Source organism: Dothidotthia symphoricarpi, assembly GCF_010015815.1.
Source record: "Dothidotthia symphoricarpi CBS 119687 unplaced genomic scaffold P153scaffold_16, whole genome shotgun sequence".
NCBI lineage: Eukaryota > Fungi > Ascomycota > Dothideomycetes > Pleosporales > Dothidotthiaceae > Dothidotthia > Dothidotthia symphoricarpi.
The window spans coordinates 198,810-222,176 of record NW_022985023.1 but is presented as its reverse complement, the minus strand read 5'-3'; the positions used below and the strand labels follow the sequence as shown (position 1 = coordinate 222,176).

The following is a 23,367-nucleotide window of genomic DNA, read 5'->3' as shown; positions in this document are numbered from 1 at the left end:
GGAGTCAGCTAAATGTTCTCTGCCCTATATGATGCGTCGCGCTTCTCCATGCAACACGGACTCGCGCCATTACACGGTACACGTTGTAAATCGACAAAGACGTTCCCCCCGTCACATACCTCGCACAAACAGCATCTCACTCTGCTTCTTGACCGTTCGCACACGCGGCTCCTGATCGTCCTCCTCCTCCTCCGCGATGTATATCGTTTCTTCGACGTCACCAAGCACGAGATTGCAATGCGAGTCGTATGCCTGTACTTACGTCAGCTTTGGTCTTATTCTCAGGCGCAGTTTTGGGTGGAGTAAACATACGTGTAGTCTCCCCTTCAATTCGCGGTCGCCACGCAATTTCACGATGACGATCTCGTCGATGCACAGGCGCACCAGGTCGAGGGGCTCGTTGGTCTCTTCTTTCTCGTCCATGGTGGGCAGGGTTGCAGGGAGTGGTAATAGGCAGAGCTTCACAGTGATGAACTTTGGCAGCTACGATCGTCTTGGCAAGAGCGGGGGGACTAGCGCGTGGACTAGATTGTGGAGGGGCTAGTGCAGGCTCGCCGTGGCATCGCACCAGAGAGGTCCCGCGACAGCTTGTTCTGCATTGAGACAGATACATTCGCAAGACTAATATCGCGCGGGCTAAAAGCTGGCTTTACGTTCAACTTCACCAAGAGATACAGACCGCATTGAGCAACTACGACTATGGCGGAGACACAAGACCAGGCCCAGAAGGAAGAGAACCCTCTGTTGGCCGCACTCCCACCTGCGACCGACCCGATCACGTACTTGACCATCATCGAGTACAATCTCTCCGAGGAGAACTTACCAATTTTGCACGAGGTTCTCCAGGACCGTGAATTGACAGCTGACATTGGCTGGGATTTGATTCACCTGCTGCTTCCGTTCCTTCCGGCTTCAGAAGACTGTCTGAAGGCTATCGCCTCAAAAGGCAATCCCAGAGAATGCATCTTGAAAGTTACAGAAGCACTGAGGCTGCTCGAGTTTGAGGAGCAACATCAAGAGACTGACGAGGAGGACGAAAGTAAGGATAGGGAAGAAGGAGATGGGCAGCAACATCAAATACAAGAGGTGGAAGTCGGAGAGTCGAGTTCAACACCTGGGCTTTCTGGGACAACACCACCACCGCTGCCAGTTTTGAAGTTTGAGGTTCTACTGGAACTACTGGCTACGCTACACGGAAGAGTCAAGACAAAATACCCAAGCCGATTCTTGTCGACTAGTCTGCAAGCTGTGCTCTTCGCGTACAACAGAGCAAACACCCACATAGAAGACCTCACACTATCCGCTATCAAGCTCGTCAAGACAGTTTCGGGTACTAAGAGACCTCATCTGCCCTCGAGACGTAGCAGTGCGAACATACTCCGAACCGGTACTGGCCTCTCCGAACCAGATCCAGAGGCACAGCGCGAAGCGCCAACGACCGACGAGACGAGCCTTGTCAACCGACTACTTCTGTCATTCATCACACACATTCTCGAGGACTATGTATTGTCGTTGACCTCCGACGATGACGTCCCAGGTCTTTCCTGGTCCAGCAGGCTGATGGAGAAGTACGAGCCATCGAGGATACCGAACAAGCCCAACTACCAAAAGTACGCGGACCGCTTCGCACAAGACGAGGACCTGATGTCCAGAACTTCGATCCTTGGTCAAGTCGTTGCGTTAACACAAGACCTGGGTCTGAAGAAGGAGGAACTCATGCAGACAGTTATGAATGTTGAAGTTGAGAAGCGAGGCCTGCCCGGATCGGAAGACGAGCCACCCGCTTCAGCTGAGGATATTCCTCTATCGCGAACAGGTGCCCTAATCATCTTCTCGGCCTGGAACGTCAAGCAAGAGCTTTATGCAGCAGCTAAAGAAGACGAATCGTCATCCATCGCTCTTTTCCCCGAACACGCGACAATACTAAACAACTTCGTCGGTGCCCTCGGCCCGCAAACTGTCGGTCTAGAACCCGAAGCACTCCTCGACACCATTCTTGCGCTTGGTCTCATCGCCCTCGAGAAAAACAACGTCGGTGAGCCCAAAGACGACGAAGCGTTCGCGAAATACCTCCAGACCATATCGCTCATCTCGGCGAATACACCTTCGCCCAGTCTCCGCGGCCATGCGCACTACCTCACAACTACAGCCCTGAGGTCGCACCCACTCGACCTCGTTCGACTAACATTCATCCGCGACACGCTCGAATACTGCCCATATGAGAACCTAAAAGCGAGCGCAGTTTCATGGCTAAAAGGCGAGACCCTCGAAGCCAACGCACACACCCTACAAGGCCAACCAAATCCCAGCGACGCCGACGCCGAAACCTCCGTCTTCGCGACCCCCGTTGCGCTGTCCACCGTAGCACCCTATCTATGGCCCGACCTCACGCGTCATTACTCCTCGAGTGTCGAGCTCCCAGAGGCATGGATGCAGTTCCGCCAGGAACTCGGCTTCTATGTCGCGGCGCTGAACTTCTACTACCTGCTCTTGCAGGCGAAGCCCCTGCATGGTGTGCTGGGTGTCAAGGATCTGGATCTCAAGCTGTATATTGGGCCGCTTAAGGAGGCTGCGACGCGCTTTCAAGCGGAGCTGGATGAGGGAGGGGGCGATCTGGGTGTTGATGATGAGGAGGCGCTGGAGCAGGCTAAGGCTGATGTTGGGTTGCTGGAGAAGGTTGTTGAGTGGGTGGAGGGCGCGAAGAAGGGGTTGTAGCGTGCTGTATGTGTGGAGGTAGAATATAGAAGAGGGTGGTTGCAGTACATCACGTACTCTGGCTTTTGTGACATGCGTGGAATGATGGTGTTGAGTTGGACACGCCATTTTGATCGTAGTGCACGATAAGTCAAGAACGAGTATAAATTCAGGTCCTGCGTAACCTGTCTCACAAGATATTTTACTTCTTTATCTTCTCAAAAAGCCATCAGGCATGGGCGATGTCTGTCGCTGAAAAGGCTCCTCACTCAGCGTCTTCTATTCAAAAGCTCTCTTTCACAAACGCATGTCTGCCCTCGCTCGCGCTTCCCTTCTACACAGAAACCAACAATGAGACGTTTTACCGCTTTCCCCAAACTGCAACCGGTGTTGCCCATGTCTCGTTTCTCAAACATCACAACATCACTACATCGCCGTCTGCCCTTGTCTTCAGCCATCGTAGCAACCCAAACACACATGCTCAGGATTTCAGTTTTCCAAAGCTCATCTCGTCTGTTCTATGGAGTTGCGTGACGAAATGGGATGTAGTTTCTCTACATGTTTGTTCCTGGCCTATGCGCAAATCTCCTCAGGCTTCTTTTCGAAATACCGTGAGTATGCATAAACGGGGTGCGTTTCGAAATGATCTACGATACCGTTCATGGTTTCCGCGTCTGTTTCCTCAAACAACACAGTCTTGTGGTTCTGGCACAAAACACACTGGGAAGAATGGGATGGGGTGGTTCGAAAAAGGCTGAGCAATTATAACATGGGTCTTGTTGCGGCTGCAACTGTATCAGCCTCTGTTCAAAAGTTTGCTATGTGTCTTTCAACATGGAAAGGGAAAGGCCCGATGGAGTTGGTATCAAAACCTTTCGGCAAAGTATGGATGGGTGGTGCGCTCGCTCGCCGTTCAAAGCCTAGAAACAGCTCTCCGGCTCCATCTTCAAAGGCCTGTCGACACCGCCAGTTTCAATATCTCTAATCTGAGTTATATACGCCTCATGCTGTCGCGTTTTGAGTTGAACTACATATCGGCACCTCTCTGTTTCTTCTACAAACTGTGCAATGCGTGATCAATGTCCTGTGAGATCTCCTACTCGGCCTTTTTCTGAAAACTACGATGCATGTAGAGAACTCTGTGCGAAAGACGCCTAGGCAAGTTTGCTATATGGTTTAGTTGGAGAAAGTCTTAGTCGCTCACGTTCATGTTTGGGGACATGAGCAAACGAGCTGAAAACCTTTGACATTTTCGCTCTGAACTTATCAAAAGTAAAGATCGATTATGTGGATGGAGTGGGGACGGGGATCTTCATCAACACTGTCGAGAGGATGTTATGTGTTTCATTTCATCCAGCTGTTACTTGTCCAAAGCCTGCCCTAATGTCTCCCATCTTTCTTGCTGTCTTGGGAAATACACAAGAAGTGTTGTATGAGCCGTAAGAAGGGGCTTTTGAACCTCGATCCCTAGCAAAGCATGTCTATATAGAACGTCTGTCTTAAAACATGATTTTTTGATCGTTCTTTCGCGAATTACGGCTAAAGTTTGTTAGTGAGAGGAGGCTTGCCATGCCGGCAAGATCCGCACTTCAGATCAAACATCCCTCCATATCTAAAGTGTAATCGTACGATCAATCTGCGCATCAGGCCATGTATTGTACTAGAACCCATCGATCAGCTGAACATATGCATTAGAAGCCTAGACGTCAAAGAACGCAGGAAGACCGCGTTCTGTTATACCAAGCTACTTGGCTATCCATGCCATGAGATCCAGAACCAAGGAAAGTGACATGGTTTTGACTGGTTATTGACAGATATCCCGTATAACCACTCTGCCATGAGCCTAACATCTAACAGCGTAAAATTCTCGGTCGCACGTCGTAACCAATCAGTTATTGAGCTATATCTTCGGAGCCGTCGCCGATCGGAGATACGCGACTATCGCGTGTTTTGCGATACGATGACGTGTGTGGAGTTGTTCGTTAAGGAGGTTGGGATGCGACACGTCGCGACGCAAAACCTCTCTATTCTAGGGTCTACAAGCTATTACAGCCAGACACCACGACTGGAAATTGCTTCCCAAGAGTATCGGTAAACTAAATTGTCAAAGCCACGTTGCTTCTCAGGCCAAGCATCAGACTGACAATCTTTGTTAGCGGCTTCGTGCCCCTATGACTTGGTACCCATGTCAGCTGGGCTAAGCTTGGTCGACATGTTGATATGGAGTTGAACATAACAAGTTTGATATCGATTGAAAAGCCCAAGTGTTCCTACCGTGGTAAGTACAAATCATATGCCACTTCAAGCCCCTGTTCTCTAAGAGTGTTACCATTGGGTACGTTTACCCTCGCGTAACCGGTGGCAAATAGCTTATACTTACCACGGATATAGAAGAAAGGCAATTCAGTGGCATGCCTCGCGTCAGACGACAGGCCCCCCACTGTGACTTCCCAGAATGTGTCCGCATATGGCATTGTCATCAAACTCTACTCCAATAACGAGCTTGTATCCTCTCTGAACGTAGAACATGTTTCTGGTTCGAGCTACAATTCGAGAGGATCATCTCGCCCACTTTGCCAAGCGTATGCTGAGCGTATAAAGAACTCATTTGGCGGTGTGAAAGACAAGGAACGTCGAGAGATTGAAGTCTAGGTGACCAAGACAACACTTGTCGTGAGTAAGTGAGATTGGCTCGCCTGGACTCCTCTAAACATGAAGTCCCCCAGTCTTCCTGATCCTTTTTCTTACTGTCTTGTCCGCATCATCTTCCTCGAAAACGAGAGGGTATGCTTCCTTATGGATCTTCGCAACCTTGTTCTTGTTCTCAACTACAGTAGTTCCACTACCACTGGCGTTGTTCGAGTTATTGAAATTCGATATGTGCATCTGCAGAAACCTTCGGTAGCACTTAACACAAACAGATCCCGTGCGAAGGAACGAAGAGCCTGGGTTATCTGTAAGGCGGCTTGTTGTCGTGGATCTCTGCAATGAAGATGTTTTTGATCTGCGACCTCAAAGACATCCGATCTAGAGGCATGTGGCTCGAATAGAAAAACACACAGAGACTTCAAGATCAAAGGAGAAAAGTCACTCATCTGTAAGGAACGGGCGTACGACATGAAGGTACGATGTGGCGACGTAGCGCATCTTGAGAGTAAACCCGAGTGTCTTCGTCTTCACCATGCTTGTGTGCTAACAAATAACAAATTCGGATACCAGATACTGGAAAGACAATTGTTTTGCACAATAGTTATAAAAGGCTGGAAAGGATAGCAGCCCCTAATTCATCCGGATAAAACATTGCGTGTAATCTGAACAACCTGAGTCGCGTGGAACTTGATTTCCATGCCGTTGAAACCTCTGCTAGCAACCAGTCCGGTCATGAGATTGGAACCAAGTAGTGATCCACGCAGAGGACACAATCAACGAGCTACCGGTAGTGGAGCCAGCGGATTGTGCGCGGCAATCTCCGCTAATCCGCCATTGCGGGCCTTGGGCGTCAGATAGATATCAGATCATGATCTACCACAACAACCTAAGGATCTGGTAAGTCTCCCCGGTATGTGATAGGAGCAATGGAGATTTTGTATGTGATACCTACTCGTAACATGGTGGGATGGCTAGACTATTACCAAGGGCTACGTGGCTTCTTTTCCTATTCTGTCATACTGATGATGCAGACTGATCAGGTGCAGCGAGGATCAATCAGTATGCTTCGGAGAGGGCTCCAATAATGGGCGACTACTATGTGCGCGCCCGTGCCGCCCCTTCAACCATAACTACGTCAACCTTGATTCTTACTTCGGATGCTTGCAGCAGGGTCGGAGGTGCACCTCCGCGACTTGGGCGTTGCGGAGCAAGGTTCATGCTCGAGAAAGTGCAACTAGCCTACACGTGTTGGAATGGGCGTCTAAACTATCGGTGAGTTAACGCGATTGCAATTGCCCTTGGCAGGGCTATAGCCATTAGAAGATTGGTCGGGACTAAAATCCAGCCATTAGGAAGCTTTTCAGAAGGGAGCCGATACTAATCGCAGGTGTGTTGTGGCGTCGGTTGTTTACCAAACAGATGTGCTCAAGTGTATCGGTATCTGAACCAACGTCTACGATGGTCCTGCAGGTACCGCATCGTAGCAGATGCTCTGATGTGTACTTAATAAGGTTCCATCAGATCCTAGGGCTGTACTTCTACCAGGTAACAGGTTGCGCGTTAGTGATGACGCTTCCGCCTCAAACGACGTCGCTCACGACGACGTCGGTGATCTAGATCGATCGTCCGCTAAACAAAATTACACTAGGTATCCGCGAACCGTTTTGGCGACCTTGTGGATGGCAATGTGCAAATAGCATTGGCACGTAAGTTTTGGATACCGGATAGCGGAATCTAAGGCTTCAGACGCGCGTACCGTACACAGACCCACGTGATAGCCTCCGTGCTGCTCCATGACAATTCAAGTTAACGTACAATAAGTCTGCTGACACGAGAGTCTTGTGTTGAATATGATTGGTCGGCAGGGATGATCAGCACCACAGATCTGAAAGTAGATACCAGGCACGTTCTGCACATCTAGCTGAACTTGCTTATTAATGACTTGATGCTGACCCTGGATCGGATGGAGTTACGGGCCAAGACGCTGCGACTGGATACCTTTTTTTGATCCGACGAATGATAATTTACACGTCACTGATTTGTTACAAAGTAATTTGTTTGGTCTTCTGATTAGTTCATAGCTTGAGAGGCAGGTCGAGGTAGATATCCCAGTCAGCGAGCTCGAGAATCATTATCCGATCGGCTAACCCGTGATCCGATCATCTCCCTGTACAACATCGACTACTGACCACAGCTAAAACAAAAAGGTGGAAGAACCTTTAAGTCGCTGGTATCGGACTTGATGCTTCCTCTGTGGTCCCACCTTTTTGCTAGGTGAACCCCACGCGATGTGATGCCTGGCTGATAGCATCGCAATAATTTCTTGCAGAATGGGTTAGACTCATATCTGTAGGGACTTAGTTCCGGGTACTGAGCCTCAGCGCACAGGCCGGTATGATCTAGCGCCTAAAGAACACGAGTCATTCACTGGGCACCAAGCTTGGAGATCAGCAACGACGGTTGTCGGATCCCAGCCTATGCATATAGCAACAAGCTAGTGGAGACTTCATGATTGACGGCTGAAATGACACGGAGAAGGAGCCGGGAAGCATCTTCACATTGTATCATTCTTCAAAAGCCACGCTTCGATCCTTCCGGGGCGATAACTTGAGAGATTTTGTCTACCCTGATCGCTTTTTTCGATGGCCTTTTGGAGCACCGTATTGAACGCTTCAAGTGATACACCTTACGGCAGACGACTTGTTTGTGCGGTTATCGATGAAAATGCGGATCTTTACCCTGATAAAGTCTGTTATTCAATTCCATACTCTGAGGACTTACGACATGGCTTCCGCGACGTTAATTGGCGAACCGTAAGAAACTTTTCTCATATTTCGTTTTACAATTCAACAGAATGCTCACCATAGTAGTACGCCAATGCGATTGACAGGATGGCTCACTTGATTGAGAAAGAAATCGGCAGGAGCTCAGTGTTTGCAACAGTGATGTACCTAGGCTACCCAGATCTGCGGAATTTTATCGTACCCTTAGCACTGTATGTCTCGTCCCTCGCTTATTAGGTTTCGTTGCTAAACTTCTTAACCAAGAATAAAGACTGGCCATAAAGTGAGAACTGCCAAATTACCCAAATCAACCTTTACGTTTATCTTACAAGGTTCTTAGGTATTATTCAGCTCTCCAAGAAACAGCATAATTGGCCATTCTGAGCTTATCAGGCAGACTGATTGCAAAATTCTCTTGCATACGGCTGGTTTTCCCATCTCAGGCATTCTAGAAAAATGTCCGATGAAGACAATTTGCGTACCCGAATTAGAGTTCCTCCTTACTGCTACGCCTCGTATACCATACCCATACAACAAATCGTTTGAAGATGCAAAGAATGATCCATGTTTGATCGTTCATACCTCAGGGTCCACCGGTATCCCCAAGCCAACTGTCTGGACAAACTGGTCGATCAGTACAACAGATAACTATAACCTAGTCGCGCCCCTCGAGGACCGTCCGACGCTGTGGGCAGCGGATATAAACATCATCAAACGAAACTATTGCGCTTGGTCTATATTCAATGGCGCAGGACTTGCAGCCAGTATAATGATGACTTGCTTCAGTGGCAAAACCATCGTATTAGGACCACCAGAGCAACAGACTACAGTAGACACGTTCAACGACATGTTGGATTATGCAAACATCGACTCAGCATGCTGTTTGCCATCCGTGCTCGAGGATATTGCAAGAAGACCAGATATCTTGGTGAAGCTAAATCGGCTGAGAATGCTAGCTTACGTAGGGGGTACTCAGTCAGCCCTATATGCCAAATATGTGAATACTAAGTTCTGTCAGGTTCTATTCCGTCCCATGTGGGTGAAACCATCTACCAACACACACATTTGTATACCGTCATGGGTAGTGCGGAAACCATCACCATAGTGCAGCATGTTACAGATCGAGAAGACTGGCCATATGTTTGTATAAATCCTACATGTAATGGCATTGAGATGCGTCCAGTCGCCGACCTGTTTGAGTTGGTCTACGTCAAAAACCCGCACTTTATTGGATACCAGGGTATCTTCAAAGTGTTCCCAAAGTTACAAGAGTATTCGATGCAGGATCTTTACTCTCGACACCCCACCAAAGCCCATCACTGGAAATATGAGGGCCGCAAAGACGATGTCATAGTTCTGAGAAATGGGTGGAACTTCAACCCTATGCTTCACGAGCGCACAATTACGTTACATCCCTATGTACAGCGCTGTATGGTGGTGGGAACGAGCAGAGAGAAGCCAGCAGCTATTATCCAGCTCAAGCCGGAGTACTACACGGATGACGAGATGAGACAGAAGGCAATACTCGAATCAATCTGGCCTCAAGTAGTCAGAGCGAACAATATCTGCGATGACTATGGACAAATCGAACAACGATACATCATTTTTGCAAAAAAGGAAAAGCCATTCTTCATCAGTCTCAAGGACACGGTACAGAGAAAAACAACCATTCATCTCTACTCGCAGGAGATTGACGATCTCTATGACTCGATCGCACGTGCCGGCCTCCGCGGACTGTTCCAAACAGAACGCTGAGTCGTCATATGTACGAAATATACCCAACGCTCGAGTCGATGTACCCATGAGTACATCAAATTTTTGCCTAATCGTATTTCTTCTACAACGGTATTACTTCATAGCCTCCAAAGTTATTGAGATCGAGCGCCTGTCAATTTAGAAGATGTGTTGATGACATTGTGATCAAAGAAAATCTTTCAATAGCTAAGCGCCTCAGATTAGCACCGCTTCACTGCAATTTCGCATTTCTTCGCTGTCTCCTCAACACACAACTGTTCGATTGGTCGATGCATCACAGCCTTGCTTGATGCAAGCAACGTATATGTCCATGTGGGCATCCACCCTTCAGGCCGCCGCCTCCACTTGGACTTGGAAAAATCTTCTTCCACATCTAATCTCAACTTCACAGCCATCTTTGAGTCTATACTACAATGGCACCTACCCGAAGGGTGATTAAAACTGGGAATCGATATCCCGACAGTTTGGTCGTCCCTGGTACTCTCAAACGCCACTAAATCAGAATCGTCATTTGAAATGTTCCACCAAAAAACTAGACGATTCTGCAGGAAGCACTTGCTTACACACTAATGCCGGGTCATCTCGATCCGAAGCTCTACCATCTGACTCGTGGGACGCTGAACAGTGTCAGCATAATCGGTATGTAACCAAACAACACTACCACACCGCTACATCTGTCTGAACTAAGAAGAAAGCAGTAGACCTAGAAGAGGCTATTGAAGTTTTGATCATGTTTAGTTTTTCCACAGAATGAGTTGTTCTGTGGATTTGACATCGTATTAGTTTCATCCCGCCATCACGTTATTCCCGGCTTTTAGTTTAACGCTAGATCGTGACTCCTCTTTATGCAGTCACGGAGAGGCTTGCGGACAAGATCAATGAGGATATTAGATTTGTCTGCGTCCAGGCCATGCCTTCTCTCACTTGCATATTTACGGTGTGCCGACCAATTGACACTGTTAGGCGGATGCGGGTACAACCTCTGCCTCCACTTCAATCTCCACAATACATATGCGTTCGCTGACAGACAGTCCTGCAAATACCTTCCTTCGCTTTTATTTCCAGTCGATGCCCGTCGTTTACCCTACATGTCAATTACCAGGTTTTAGGTTTTGCACATGCAACCCCGAGTGATTACGACTTGTCTAAATCTGCACCTTGTACATACTGCAACATCGTGATCAAACTTCTAGTTGAAGTCTTTTCTTTGTTGCTATGTTGTTGTGCGTAGGTTCTTCTTGCCAATGTCTAGATAAGTGGAGGTGTGCAATCGTACGACCAAGGAGGGTGTCAGCAAACAGAGGGGTGTCAAAAACACGGTTGGTAAGCTGTCAGCAAAGACACTGTTGGTAAGCTGTCAGCAAAAACACTATTGGTAAGCCAACCAAGGTCTCCTTATATCGGGGAACCGCAGCTAAGAAGTCCCCAATAACTGTCCCCAATTCCTAGACCTTACGACTAAACCACCACAATGCCTCCCTTAACCTTCCACGACGTTGCACTGCAACCTGTGCTCTTCGGCCTCAAAAACGCCCGAGCTTTCATTTCAAAAGCTCACGACCATACCCAGACCGCCGGTATCGACCCCACGGTCTATCTATCGGCACGCTTGCACCCGAATATGCTGGACTTCACGACCCAGGTCTGCCTCTTTACTCATCACGCGGCAATTATCCCCACGCATCTCAACCCGGGATATAAGAAGTTAGAGTTGCGAGAGGAGGAGACAGGGTTCTCAGGGCTGCTCGAGCGGATTGAAAAGGTGATTAGTTATCTTGAGAGCATAGAAGCGGTGACACTCGAAGGTAGGGAGGATGAGGAGGTTGAATTGAAATTGAGAAAGGTCAAGCTCGAGGTGGCATATGGGGGGTCAGAGTATGTAATGGAGTACGCACATCCGAACTTCTGGTAAGTTGCTGTGCGGCAAGTGCGCTGACAAGGATGCTAACGGAAACAGGTTTCATTTGACGACTGCGTACAATATCCTCAGGATGAAGGGAATGGAGGTGGGAAAGTTGGATTTCCTCAATGGGACGGGGTTGAGGACGTTCAAGGTTCTCGGATGAAAGGGATGATGAAGCGTGATAGATAGAATCGATCATTGAAAGGAAAATCCGTTATGAGTTTGTTACCCTCCTGTTCAACTCCACCTCTAGCTCCTCCTTTTCTTCGATTGTCAAATCGCTCTTCGCTTTCCCGATCTTGACACCTAGAAACATGGCGATCAACCCCGCTCCGGCGAGCGCCGTCGCCATCCAGAAGGCAACCTTGTAACTTTCCCTCTGTCCCCGACCCTCCGTTTCGCTGACCGCCAGATCCGCAAAACCCAAAAATACCGCAATGCCCAGGAAAAGCAGGCTGTTCATGAACGCGCCCGCGAGACCTTGCCTTGCCTTGGGCATAGTAGTCGTGATGAAAATATTGCTAACGTTGTACGTAATATCGATGCCAAGCGTGGCACAAATCATGGCTGGGAAGATGTACGCCCAGTAGCTGAAATGAACAGGGAGAATTGCAAAGAGAAGCGTGGACATGACGAACGCGATACCGCTAAGCAGAAGCAGTATACGGCCCGGGATAAGATGCAGGACCAGCCCGCCCGCGGTGACAAGGATCAAGCCACCAACACACATAGGTACGAACCAGGCGGCAGTGAGCAATGGGCTCGCACCGACGACGTTTTCGATGTAAAAGCTCGCGTAGAAGATGAAAATGCCGAACGTCCCGTACTGGAAGAACAGCGCTAGAGCTAGAGGTTTCATTCCAGGGACTTTGAACATGTCGCCGGGAAGTAACGGTTGTTCAGCAACCCAGCCTTCGATGTAAACGAACGCTCCGAGGAACAGCCACCCAATGGCAAACGTGACTGGGATGTATGGCGTCGCCCAGCCGTTCGGTGCGTGGCTACCGTCTGTGATGGCATAGACAATAAGTACGAGGCCTGGAATGACGGTCGCGGTGCCCCACCAGTCCATCTTGATATGACCAGCTGTCTGATCTTGTTTTCGGTTTGGAACACATAGAAAGGAAGCGACGACCACAATAGCGAGGATCATAGACCCGATGTAAAAGAACCACTTCCATACGATGAACTGGGCGGAGATACCTGCAAAAAAAATCCCTGTAAAGAAGCCTACGGGTGCAAATGCGCCATAGAGACTGAATACTAGGTTTTTGCGAGGACCTGGACGATACTGCCGACATGTAAGTAGACGTCGTGTGTTTAAGTTGGAGTACTCACGATGCTACCCAGCAGCATGATACCAGACGGCAGGAAAGCTGCAGGCCCAAAGCCTTGGAGTGCTCGACAAACGATGAGCATAACGTAGTTTCGCGAGAATCCGGCAATAATCGACCAGACCAAGAACCATGCCAAGCCAACATTAAAGACTATGTAGCCTCCAAACATATCCGCAAGACGCCCGAACGGTAGGAGAAAGGCTCCAGTCACCAGAGAGAACACGCTTGCGGGCCATGTCTCAGCCTGGGGTGGAATATTGAGGCTGTTGGCCAATGATGGGAGAAGGACGTTGAAGCCTGAGATGAAGTATTCCGTGACGAACATGGAACCTAGGAGGGCGAAGCAGAAACCCAATTCCGTCCATATTGACTTAAAACCCTCTGGCCGCTCACGTCCCAGGCGTTCGATGTCGGATGGGCTGTACGTATTCCGGGGTTGAGGTGATGAGCCTTCTTCGACATCGACCTTTGATTCGACCATGGTGATTTGATGGCTTGCTCTCTAGGGTAAAACAAGATATATATACGAAGATGTCGAAATACTCGTTACAATAGGTGTGCTACATCTTTACGGTGTTATGTTTCTCGTTATATGTCCGCCGGACTTCGTGACGACCTACTGACGACCGAAAGCCCGTAGGGGGAGCATTTCGCTTATAAACCTCTCCATCAGTAGCAAACTTGGTAACAGTCGTGACTGTGACGACGTCCGAACAAAAGTTGTGACGCCCTCCACTTAGATATGCAAGTATTGCGTCTTGGCTTCTCGATTGGGCCTCGGCTTTCATTAGTGCAAATAAGCCAAATCCTCAGAGTCTGACAAAGCAACCATTTATCAGCAAATGACGACCGATGAATGGTCAGTCTTTTAGAACTGCAGTGTTGGCCAATAGCGCCAGCCGTGATGCGCGACTCAGTACCGAACGGTTCTCGTGACAGAGCTGAACTGGACGAAGTCAGCCCTCACCCGCACACCTCAAGCCCTCCCCACACGTTGTAGGCTTACGTACAACACCTCTTCAGGACAACCCTCGACACGTCGCGCATGGCGCCTGTCCAATGAGCTTGACAGCGCTCAACCTGCCCACAAAAGCGTGTCACAACTGTAGGCGCCGCAGATGGAGATGCGACCGCAGCCTTCCTGTTTGTCAAAAGTGCCTGACATCAGGCTCTGACTGTCAAGGCTATGGGAAGCTGTTCGTGTGGAATCGCGGGGTTGCGAGTCGTGGGAAGATGATGGGGAAGCGATACGAGGAAGAGGCCGTGTCCGGACATGACGGAACGATGGACGAAGCCAAGACCCAGACCACGCCTCGGTTGGTCTGGGAAGAAGAGGAAGGCATACAACGACATCAGTCGGAGAGTAGCATGCGGGACGTTTCTCGGGAATCGTCGCATGCCGCTTCGATGCAGACCGACAACGAGACGGCGTTGACGGTTCAACGGCCGTTAGTCGATCCTCTAGTGAACGACCTGGATCATCACTCACGCTATTACCTATACCACTTCGCAACGCAGTTGTGCGAAGTGATGGTCGTCTACGACATGCCTGGCCAGAACCCTATACGCGATCTTATACCTGCGACTTCTGCGTATCCGCTATTGCTCCACATCATCATTGCGAACTCCGCCTTCCACATCTTCAACCTCTCGCACAACCCCATTGGCCAGTCAGCTTATCAGACAGAACAAAGCCCTTGCCTTGTCGCCTATTATCAAGCTGTGAGTCGCTTTGGTGGGCCGTTGAAGTCATCGTACAGAGATGCGCTCGTGGCAAAACAACAAGCTCTCGCCCTACTTGCGCAGAACGTCGCTACCGTGAACGAGTCAAACATCGATCTGATACTGATAACGATTCTAATGTTTGTCAACTACGCCCTCGTCGAATCTGGCCGGGACAAGTGGAAGGTACATATGGAGGGCGCTCAAAAACTTATCATGCTACTTGGCGAACCACCATATTTACAGCACTCAATGAGTCGACTGCGTCTAACTATCCTGTCAGACTTCCTGGTCTTCTACATCCTTGGCTCTACGTTCTCCTTTTCCACGACGCCACATCTGATCCCAGAAGCCATTCAAATGGAGCCTATTCTTCGATATGCGGAGACGAACAACTACCTGTCGTGCCCCGGGCCTTTGCTTCGCATCATGATTGAATCTTTTGGGTTACCTAGTACGCGCCACTCGCCCTCGAACAATAGCGTCCAAGAGCAAGTGGGCATCCTCTTACAGCGCACTCTCGCCTTTGACCCTGTGGCATGGTCTTGTGACTTTGAACATGCGTCGCCTCTGGAGGATGTTCAGCAACGCATATGCATAGCGTCTGCACACCGTTCAGCAGTATGTATCTATCTCGCGCGAGTACTTCCTTGCACCAATCCTCTCCTTGACCCTATGAGCGGCGCGGCGCTAGTTAGTCTGACTGGCCTCTCCAACGACGTCATATATCACATATCGCACCTCAAACCAGGAGATGTGCTCTACAAGTCTATCTGTTGGCCCTTGTTTCTGGCCGGCGCGGAGTCAGAAGACCCAATTCAACGAGAGTGGATTATGGATACGCTCGATCACTTGTACAGTATGATGTACTGGGGGTATATCCATACCGTCAAGAGGGTTCTAGAAGCGATATGGCTCTGCAAAGACAGGGCAGAAGCCGGGGCGGACAACATCTGGGTGGAAGAAGTCAAAGAGTTTGGAAGTGAGCTGTTGATCGCTTGAACAAAGTCCGTTCAATGAGTCTAAGGTCATACCGGCCTTGAGATCAAGGGTTTTGGAACAAGGTTATGTGTTCGCTACCCACAAAGGAGAAGTTGCCATCACAGGGCCGAGGAATATTCTATCGACAATAGCACAACATACCTACTGGAACCCTTCGAAGTAATCATTTAGTAACTTGGGTCGCGACAACGCCATTTGCTCGAGTCGGTGAGACTCTTTCGAGGTATAGGACTGTCAAGCTTGTGTTGCGTATCTCATCGATTCAAATGCTACATGAACATTGATCATGAATTCAACGTGCCCAGCCCGAATCGATCTGGCAAGCATATCTAAAGATGCACCTGCTTTGGATTTTATTAACTTGCTGGATCAGTATACACTCACGGCGAAGTTATTTCTTTAATGGCGAAACTGGCGGGTATAGGGTTGACGTTGATGAGTTCAGCGCGTTCGCGATTGAGATTCAATAGCATATAACGCCTGTCACCTGGCGTTTTACATTTGATCCATCTCATTCTCAGCAAATATATCATCATCTTCATAGTACCTGTGATTGCTTCTCTCGTAGCGATGCCAGAGTTGTATCACAACCCTTGCGACCTTTGCTTCGTTCACTATAGTCCCAAGCTTCGACATCACATGTCACCCACGTTGCATTATGTAGGTACTGCAGTTAAGATTATAACTTTCTTTGTTGGACGATTTGTCGCAAATTGTGATCTCCCATCACCCTCTCAATCTTATGTCGGTCGCGACTCGCTTCTAGTGGATGGTGAGCCAAGCCTGAAACCGCACCATGTCGCAAACCAGGTACTTCTCAAGATAGCACCTATGCAAAACCATGCTTGCTGGTTCTATATACAGGTGCCAATTCCTACATTGTGCGGATGTTTCGGAATTTCTGGTGTTTGGGTGCTTTCGTCGAAATGAAGGACAGCTCTGGGCGATTACGATGCCTGGGCTACGACTCGAGTAAAACTGATCGACATAGATATTCAACCAACATCTCATACGATGAACCCATTCCAAAAGGCTCTTATAACTCGTTCTCGTCGTGCGTATCTGTGATTCCTCCAATCGCATAGCATCTCTAATACACACCAGTATTCCATAATCATTACTACATCATGTATCCATCGTTTTTACTGCAGTTGTTCCTCATTAGTATACCACTCCTGCCAAACACATCCGCTGAGAGTGCCTTTGTTGCCGTCACCGACCCAGTGAGACGCGCGAACTACGCCCTCTCCACCCTACAGATATGGTACAACGCCGGCACCGGCCTCTGGGACACAGCAGGATGGTGGAATAGCGCAAGCGCTATGACAATGATCGGAAACTTTGTGAAGGTCGACCCAAACAATGCGCAATTGAGGGATCTCGCCACCAGAATCTTCGCAAATACAGTCGTTCAAGCACCAGCCAGGAACCCGCAACCTGGCGTTGAGAAGGAATCATTGGTGGGAAGAGGGATTGCTTACGAAAACGGAACATTGATATTGAGTAACGGAACGAGAATTGAGACGGGGTATGGTAAAGACCTGGACTTGAGGACGCATGAACTGCACACCATGTACCCTGAAAAATGGGACACTGAAGATGGAGAATATGTCGATATCAAATCCCTCCCCATCTACGCCACTGCGGCGAAAGACGGGACGCAGACCGCGCTTGCCTCGCCTCCCATCGCAGAGGACTGGCTTGATGGCTTCTACGATGACGACCTCTGGTGGGCACTCGCCTGGATCAACGCCTACGACATCACGCAGAACATAGAGTACCTGCAACTTGCCGAGGGAATCTTCATGGCTGTTACGAAGGCCTGGCCCACACGCTGCGGGAATGGAGGAATATTTTGGAGCTGGAGGAACAAATACATGAACGCGATCGCCAACGAACTTTTCCTTTCTACTGCTGCGCATTTGGCGAATCGCGCAGAAAACAAGGATTTCTATATCGACTGGGCAGAGCGTACGTTGACTTGGTTCTTGGACACTGGCATGCTCAACGACGACGGTGTCATCAATGACGGTCTTACTGAAGGTTGTGAGAACAACGGTCATGTAAGCTACCTTTCGCATTTAGTAGCGGTGACACGGAATGCTGACATGTACAGAATATTTGGTCATACAATCAAGGCGTTATCCTCGGCGCACTGGTAGAACTCAACAGCGCCGCCCCGAACAAAACATATCTCCCTCTCGCGTCATCAATCGCCAAAGCCGCAATTACCGAATTGTCCGATTCTAATGGCGTAATCCACGATGCGTGTGAACCGGACTGTGGCATCGATGGCACGCAGTTCAAAGGTATCTTCATACGCAATTTGCAGATGCTGCAGCAGGCTGCGCCGGATAAAACATTTGTCGAGACGATTCAGAAGAATGCGGAAAGTGTTTGGATGAACATTGGGAGTGAGACTATGGGCGTGACATTTGGTGCTGATTGGACGAGCTCTCGGGGGGTCGCGAACGCGGCTGCGCAGAGTTCGGCGATGGATGCGTTGGTGGCTGCCATTGCAGTGCAGTAATGGAGATGGGAATCGGATGAGAAGAGAAGAACTATTGGTTGATTGACACCCCGTTGCTAATGCTTTTTTCGATAATCATTTGAGTAGTGCTATTTAGAACAATCACAGTAATGTGTATCTACTTGAAGGTCATCAATATCGTCCCTTTCCTCTTCTTGACGTTGTTCTGAGGTGCGTCAACTTCCTCATCTGCGCCATCTTCACTCAGGCTCTTCCTCTTCGGGCTAATATCTTGCCCCTTCACCTCCGCTGTATCGTTCGTCTCGTTCCTTACGCTCTCTTCACTTCCTTCCCCCCTATCACTCACATCTCTCTCCGAATCACCGTTCGGGTCTTGGCTCCCGACCCCCCCAAGTACAGGCGCAGAGTACTTATACGCCCTCTTGTTCCCTTTGTAGGTTCTCTTCTCTCTCGGTAACCCCCGAGCTACATTGATATCATCTTGAATCAATCTATTCCTCAGCTCGTGCGTCGCTCCGCCACCTGGCAGATTACGCTGGCGACACAGCGCGGCAACTTCGCCGTAGACGAAGGACGAGTAGTCAGGATGGTTGGGTAAGGGATGTAGTGGTGGAGGGATATCGGATTTCGGCTTGCGAATTCGAAGAGGAGCCGATTTAGCGGGCGGGAGCTGCGCACCGGTCTGAGGCGATGCAAAGGTATATGTTTGAGGGGAGGGTTTGGCTGGGTGTTTGACTTCTGGGCGTGATGTAGAAATCTTCGCAGATGAGACGTTGTTCGAAGGTCCAGTTACAGGGCTTGATGAAGCCAATGCGAAACTTGATGATGAACCTGGCCTGCCATCGCTGTTTGCTTGCCGTGTGGAAGGTGTTGTGATCCCTCCTACGGAAGCAGCTTCGCTTCCATGTGAAGTCCCCTCAGCCGCCTCCGTAGCATCCATCCCTTCCCTGTTCCTTTGAATCTTGTTTCCGTCTTCATCCACCTTCCCCGCTCGCCAGTCTTTAATGAACTTGATGTCCCTCCTGTCCTTCTCCTTTTGCCTCTTCATTGCAGTGTCCAATGATACCGCAACATCCTTTTCTCCTGCTGCATATTCTGGATGGATCCTGAGATATTCGGGCTTCCACTGCATCTGTAGCTCGCCAGATCTGTGCCAGGATTGCGATAGTTGCGTGGCCGTTTCTTCGTCGATCAAGCCGCTTTCTCTGGCCAGGTTTGCATGCTCGACCATCATTTTGTCTTCGGTGGCGGCGCGATTGTCGCCATAGGGGGATCGTGTTTCCCGATTCTCAATCACTTGGAGAGCAATGGAGGCGAGGAGATCTGTGTGTTGCTTGTGTGGCGCCATGCTGGGGTTTGGAGTAGACAAAAAGGTTGGTTGTAAGGACGTTGAAGAAAGTTCTAAATAGTTCAAGATCTAAGGGCTGTATATGAGTTGACGTGGAAATTGTCGTGGCCAGCAATACCAGAAGGTCGAAGAGTGTGGAATGTCCCCGAGGTGTCGCTTTGGTTGTGGTCGTTGTGCAGGCGGACGGATGATGTATCGCGAGTTGCGATACGGGAGGAGGGGTGGGAACAAGAAGTAGTGCGCACTGACACGACGTGGTGCAGAAGACCATAACTAGGGTGACGAAGGTGAAAGTGAGAAGGGCATGTCTTGCGCTTGTGTGGTGCACTGATTGTTCGGACAGTGAAACGGGGAGAACAATGGGTTTGAAGAAAGACATTATGTCAAGGTTATACCTGAATGAAAAAATGAGGAAACATGAAGAACGAAATAGCAGATGGAGGTTAAGACACTATGCATATCATGGACGTAAGAATGAATGGAAGGCTTGCTCATCAGGTGAATCTCTGATCCTAGTTACCATGCGATTGCATGTTCAGAATTCTCTCAGATCGCGGTGACTATACAGTGACAATGCGTAAAAGTGGTCAAGAAAGGTAGGATCCCCAACGCGAGCAATATTTGAAAGAGGTTGGCTTTTTGCGCGATCAGTTATACTTCAGTGCCGAGAGGAAGTCGTACCCCAGATATGAGCCATCTCTCCCCTCGGCACACTCTAAAATCACCACAGTCCCTTCGAATCTCAAATCGTACTTGTTCCACTTCGACGTTTTGTTATTTCATCATTCTAGATGCGTCTGGATGCAGCGTGTTTGAGTTGGGACAACACTTCTGCGCGTTCAACACATCATCATGTCTTTGAGGACAACAATGTGCACAAATCCGTGGTACCTGAACTTGCACAAGACTGTGTTCGGATGTAAATGGGCGAAGGACATGGAATAACCAGACGGGTGTGAGCGATGGACACTATGGACACTGAGATTGGAAAGTTTATGGAAGGCCAAAGTGTATTCTTCCTCATGTCTGGTCGGTCCACCAATTGACAGAGAATTAACGCCTTCGAATGGAATAATTTCATAACTACACTAAGGACGATATTTCTAACGGTTGTCGTCACGCATAAGACGACTGCTGGGATACCGCTGGACTGTCTGATGCGAAAAAGGCCCGAACTCTGTCGAAAACTAAGTTTCCCTGAGAGGACTCTGGAAAAACACGACTAGGGAAAATCTACCATGGGTTTTCGTACAAATCATTCTGCATCACTACATCTACTGTGTATGTCCCGTTTCCGTACATGTGAGGATTAAGCTGACCAGGACCAGTTGTCTCGATCAGCTGTCAAATGTCCCTGCGGCCAAGGAATGTCTTGAGCAGAGACCTGACGTAACCGACCTGACGTGATCGACGTGATCACCCTATCGTTGAGAGCTGTGTGCGTGGAGGAGACTCGACGACATTTCGGTTGTAACGACACACGCACTGTCCGGCTTGTATCTTGCCCAATATAGGGAATGATCTTTAGCTCAACCGGGAGAGCTTCCAGCGACGTGTTGACTTTACCCGAGCAGCCACCGATTCCGATGCCCTTAAGCTCTTCCAGGATACGATCGGAACAGCGGCAGTCTAGCTCGCGTAGAGATTTCGTACAATCTCACGAGAGTCGTAATCCCTCACCCTGTCGCCGTGCTCGGGCTTATCAAAACATTGGCCTCAGGAGATGAGAATTTGTCGCATGCTAATTGCACGTTCAAGAGGTTTGAACGGACCGAAGTCCAAGGATGTCCCAACGAACTCATGTAACTCATTTTATCGTGTACGTCGACGTTACTGTCAGAGCAAGACACCCATAAATCCAACCGCAGATTGGCAAAGCAAGACCGTCAACAATTTCGGCGCCTTCCCACAAGGCGAGTACCGCATAACTCAACAGCCCTGGACATGCCGCACCGCTTCTTGTATACGTGTATTGTGCTCCCCAGGGTCCCCATGCGCGTTGTGTCCTTGACGCGACCGATGTTCATCGCGACTATAAGCTCGATTGCGGTAATGCGGTAGGGATGAAGAGGATTTCTGCGATGCTGACTGAGTGTATGAGAAATTAGCAGCGCCTCTAGAACACCTTGAGGGTTGCGCGCGTTTCGGGGTGCCTGTATAATCCAAGAATGAGTAGATTGATTGTTACCGGTTGGCGGCGGTGTGACACCTCTGGGCTTAAACTCTCCATCATGGCGTGGAGTTTTCAGCAAAGGTCACAGCATTCTCCGCAGACCGAATTCCTGAGAAGAACACAACAAGCGGCCTGATATCCCTGTAGGCGGTGATGTAGGGACATGAGTCGCTGTTCCCACGACGCGTCCACACGAAAACCTGTGCTGACTCATCTTCCGCCTCTTCCCCACGAACGTACGACTCATACGTCGACAGACATGTCAACGTCCAAATCCATGGAGTTCGGCACATCCCAACACATTCAACGCGTAGATCGATTGCTGTAGACGTTTGGTTCTCCGTCTCCTGCCTCCAGCCGTCGTCATCGTTTCTCCTCCCTATGCATTCCCTTCCAAATTGTGATACCAGGTCCCATCATAACTTTATGCGCAACTAACAAGCGCTTTGTGCATCAGACGGTGGTCGAGGAAGATCGCCGTCGATGGCGAAGCGTTCCGCGGATTGTACGTCTCCACCTACGTCCTGCGAACTCACCAGCAAACCTGCTATTCTCAGCTAGGGAGATTGCTCCGTCGTTTCTAAATCAGTATGTGGTATCGTTTCTGTACTTGTGCAGAGATCGCCGTTCGTATCAGAGGAACCTTTCCACCGGTTATGAAATTCCGTATTGCTCTGCGCCACGATAGGTAAGTCTTGGTGCAGTTGACGTTTGTGGCGGGCCTAGAACTGTGCAATAGTCCTGGGTTTGCTTTTGTAACGGTAACGCCACAAGGCGTCAGCATCTACTGACCGTTCGTACATGCTCACGAAACGTACTTTTGGAGAACTGTCAATGCTACAAAGGCCCGAATCCGATCTTTGGGTTCCGCACGGTATACGCACCAGCGTCGTCCGGACATGCTCTCATCCGGGGATCACCAACACCTCCTTGGCATATTGTGCTTCGTATGACATGAGTGAAGATAGGACCATGCTCTCATAACTAGACTGAACCAATAAGGAAGGTTACATATGCATAAGCATGTTAACTTGTGACCTTCACAGCACGACTTAGGCTAGGCACATAATCACAGAAGCCTGATTGGAAGCCTGCGGTCCTGATTCGCTTGTTGAAAACCAGATCATACGTGAGGACGTTCGAACAGGGTACTCCTTACCGATGCGAACAGATCTGAGCACTCCTTACTTATGCGTACACATCAGATTGCTTCTTACCTATTCGCACAGATCGGGACGCTCCTTGCCGATACGTTTAGGTACATCTTCGAAAAAAAAACCGACTGCGACATTTCTCGTTGCAAATTCGTGCGCATCTTCTCACAGGTCGTCGCGTTGTCAGAGTCGACTGTTCAAATCTTACTTTTACGTTACAAGCGGGACTGCTGAGATCCACTGGAGTTCTGGTGTCCGGTATCGTTGAACGAATCAAGATGCAGAGCGAAAAGGATTTCATCCCGGGGGCGGAAGATCGGACGAGCAATCATAGTGAAGGAGATACAGATAGTGTT

At 49.3% G+C, this 23,367-nt stretch overlaps 9 protein-coding genes across 9 annotated transcripts; 5 read left to right on the top strand and 4 right to left on the bottom strand.

Annotated features, from left to right (window-relative positions):
• Window positions 1–111: 111 nt before the first annotated feature.
• Window positions 112–423, bottom strand: P153DRAFT_297050 (Sm-like ribonucleoprotein; the record flags this gene model as incomplete). Its single annotated transcript, XM_033664133.1, has 2 exons — window positions 112–252; window positions 313–423. 2 exons carry the CDS (start codon window positions 421–423, stop codon window positions 112–114), a joined length of 252 nt encoding a protein of 83 aa, XP_033521144.1.
• A 276-nt stretch (window positions 424–699) lies between these two features.
• Window positions 700–2,715, top strand: P153DRAFT_296830 (DUF1760-domain-containing protein; the record flags this gene model as incomplete). The annotated part of the gene is made up of 1 exon (XM_033664115.1): window positions 700–2,715. One exon carries the CDS (start codon window positions 700–702, stop codon window positions 2,713–2,715), a length of 2,016 nt encoding a protein of 671 aa, XP_033521143.1.
• Window positions 2,716–7,985: 5,270 nt separating this feature from the next.
• On the top strand, window positions 7,986–9,881 carry P153DRAFT_359103 (acetyl-CoA synthetase-like protein; the record flags this gene model as incomplete). The annotated part of the gene is made up of 5 exons (XM_033666845.1): window positions 7,986–8,156; window positions 8,214–8,338; window positions 8,391–8,409; window positions 8,467–9,094; window positions 9,145–9,881. The coding sequence occupies 5 exons, from the start codon at window positions 7,986–7,988 to the stop codon at window positions 9,879–9,881; spliced, it is 1,680 nt and encodes a 559-aa protein (XP_033521142.1).
• Window positions 9,882–11,235: 1,354 nt separating this feature from the next.
• P153DRAFT_368801 (uncharacterized protein) lies at window positions 11,236–12,178 on the top strand. Its single transcript, XM_033668612.1, has 2 exons — window positions 11,236–11,789; window positions 11,839–12,178. The coding sequence occupies exons 1-2, from the start codon at window positions 11,353–11,355 to the stop codon at window positions 11,945–11,947; spliced, it is 546 nt and encodes a 181-aa protein (XP_033521141.1). The 5' UTR covers window positions 11,236–11,352; the 3' UTR covers window positions 11,948–12,178.
• On the bottom strand, window positions 11,999–13,602 carry P153DRAFT_296747 (MFS general substrate transporter; the record flags this gene model as incomplete). The annotated part of the gene is made up of 2 exons (XM_033664108.1): window positions 11,999–13,075; window positions 13,123–13,602. 2 exons carry the CDS (start codon window positions 13,600–13,602, stop codon window positions 11,999–12,001), a joined length of 1,557 nt encoding a protein of 518 aa, XP_033521140.1.
• A 578-nt stretch (window positions 13,603–14,180) lies between these two features.
• Window positions 14,181–15,845, top strand: P153DRAFT_377715 (uncharacterized protein; the record flags this gene model as incomplete). The annotated part of the gene is made up of 1 exon (XM_033669750.1): window positions 14,181–15,845. One exon carries the CDS (start codon window positions 14,181–14,183, stop codon window positions 15,843–15,845), a length of 1,665 nt encoding a protein of 554 aa, XP_033521139.1.
• Window positions 15,846–16,972: 1,127 nt separating this feature from the next.
• P153DRAFT_345279 (glycoside hydrolase family 76 protein) lies at window positions 16,973–18,375 on the top strand (the record flags this gene model as incomplete). Its single annotated transcript, XM_033666085.1, has 2 exons — window positions 16,973–17,908; window positions 17,962–18,375. 2 exons carry the CDS (start codon window positions 16,973–16,975, stop codon window positions 18,373–18,375), a joined length of 1,350 nt encoding a protein of 449 aa, XP_033521138.1.
• A 118-nt stretch (window positions 18,376–18,493) lies between these two features.
• Window positions 18,494–19,684, bottom strand: P153DRAFT_388068 (uncharacterized protein; the record flags this gene model as incomplete). Its single annotated transcript, XM_033670719.1, has 1 exon — window positions 18,494–19,684. One exon carries the CDS (start codon window positions 19,682–19,684, stop codon window positions 18,494–18,496), a length of 1,191 nt encoding a protein of 396 aa, XP_033521137.1.
• A 2,068-nt stretch (window positions 19,685–21,752) lies between these two features.
• P153DRAFT_69010 (uncharacterized protein) lies at window positions 21,753–22,293 on the bottom strand. Its single transcript, XM_033673349.1, has 2 exons — window positions 21,873–22,293; window positions 21,753–21,768 (listed from the first exon to the last, which is right to left on the bottom strand). The coding sequence occupies exon 1, from the start codon at window positions 22,148–22,150 to the stop codon at window positions 21,914–21,916; it is 237 nt and encodes a 78-aa protein (XP_033521136.1). The 5' UTR covers window positions 22,151–22,293; the 3' UTR covers window positions 21,753–21,768; window positions 21,873–21,913.
• Window positions 22,294–23,367: the final 1,074 nt, after the last annotated feature.

Excerpts from the sequence above, each read along its gene's own strand:
- P153DRAFT_368801 (XM_033668612.1), top strand. The coding sequence starts at position 11,353 with ATGCCTCCCTTAACCTTCCACGACGTTGCACTGCAACCTGTGCTCTTC. Across the intron at positions 11,790-11,838 it reads TACGCACATCCGAACTTCTG|GTTTCATTTGACGACTGCGT; the intron begins GTAAGTTGCTGT and ends TAACGGAAACAG.
- P153DRAFT_69010 (XM_033673349.1), bottom strand. The coding sequence starts at position 22,150 with ATGTGCCGAACTCCATGGATTTGGACGTTGACATGTCTGTCGACGTAT.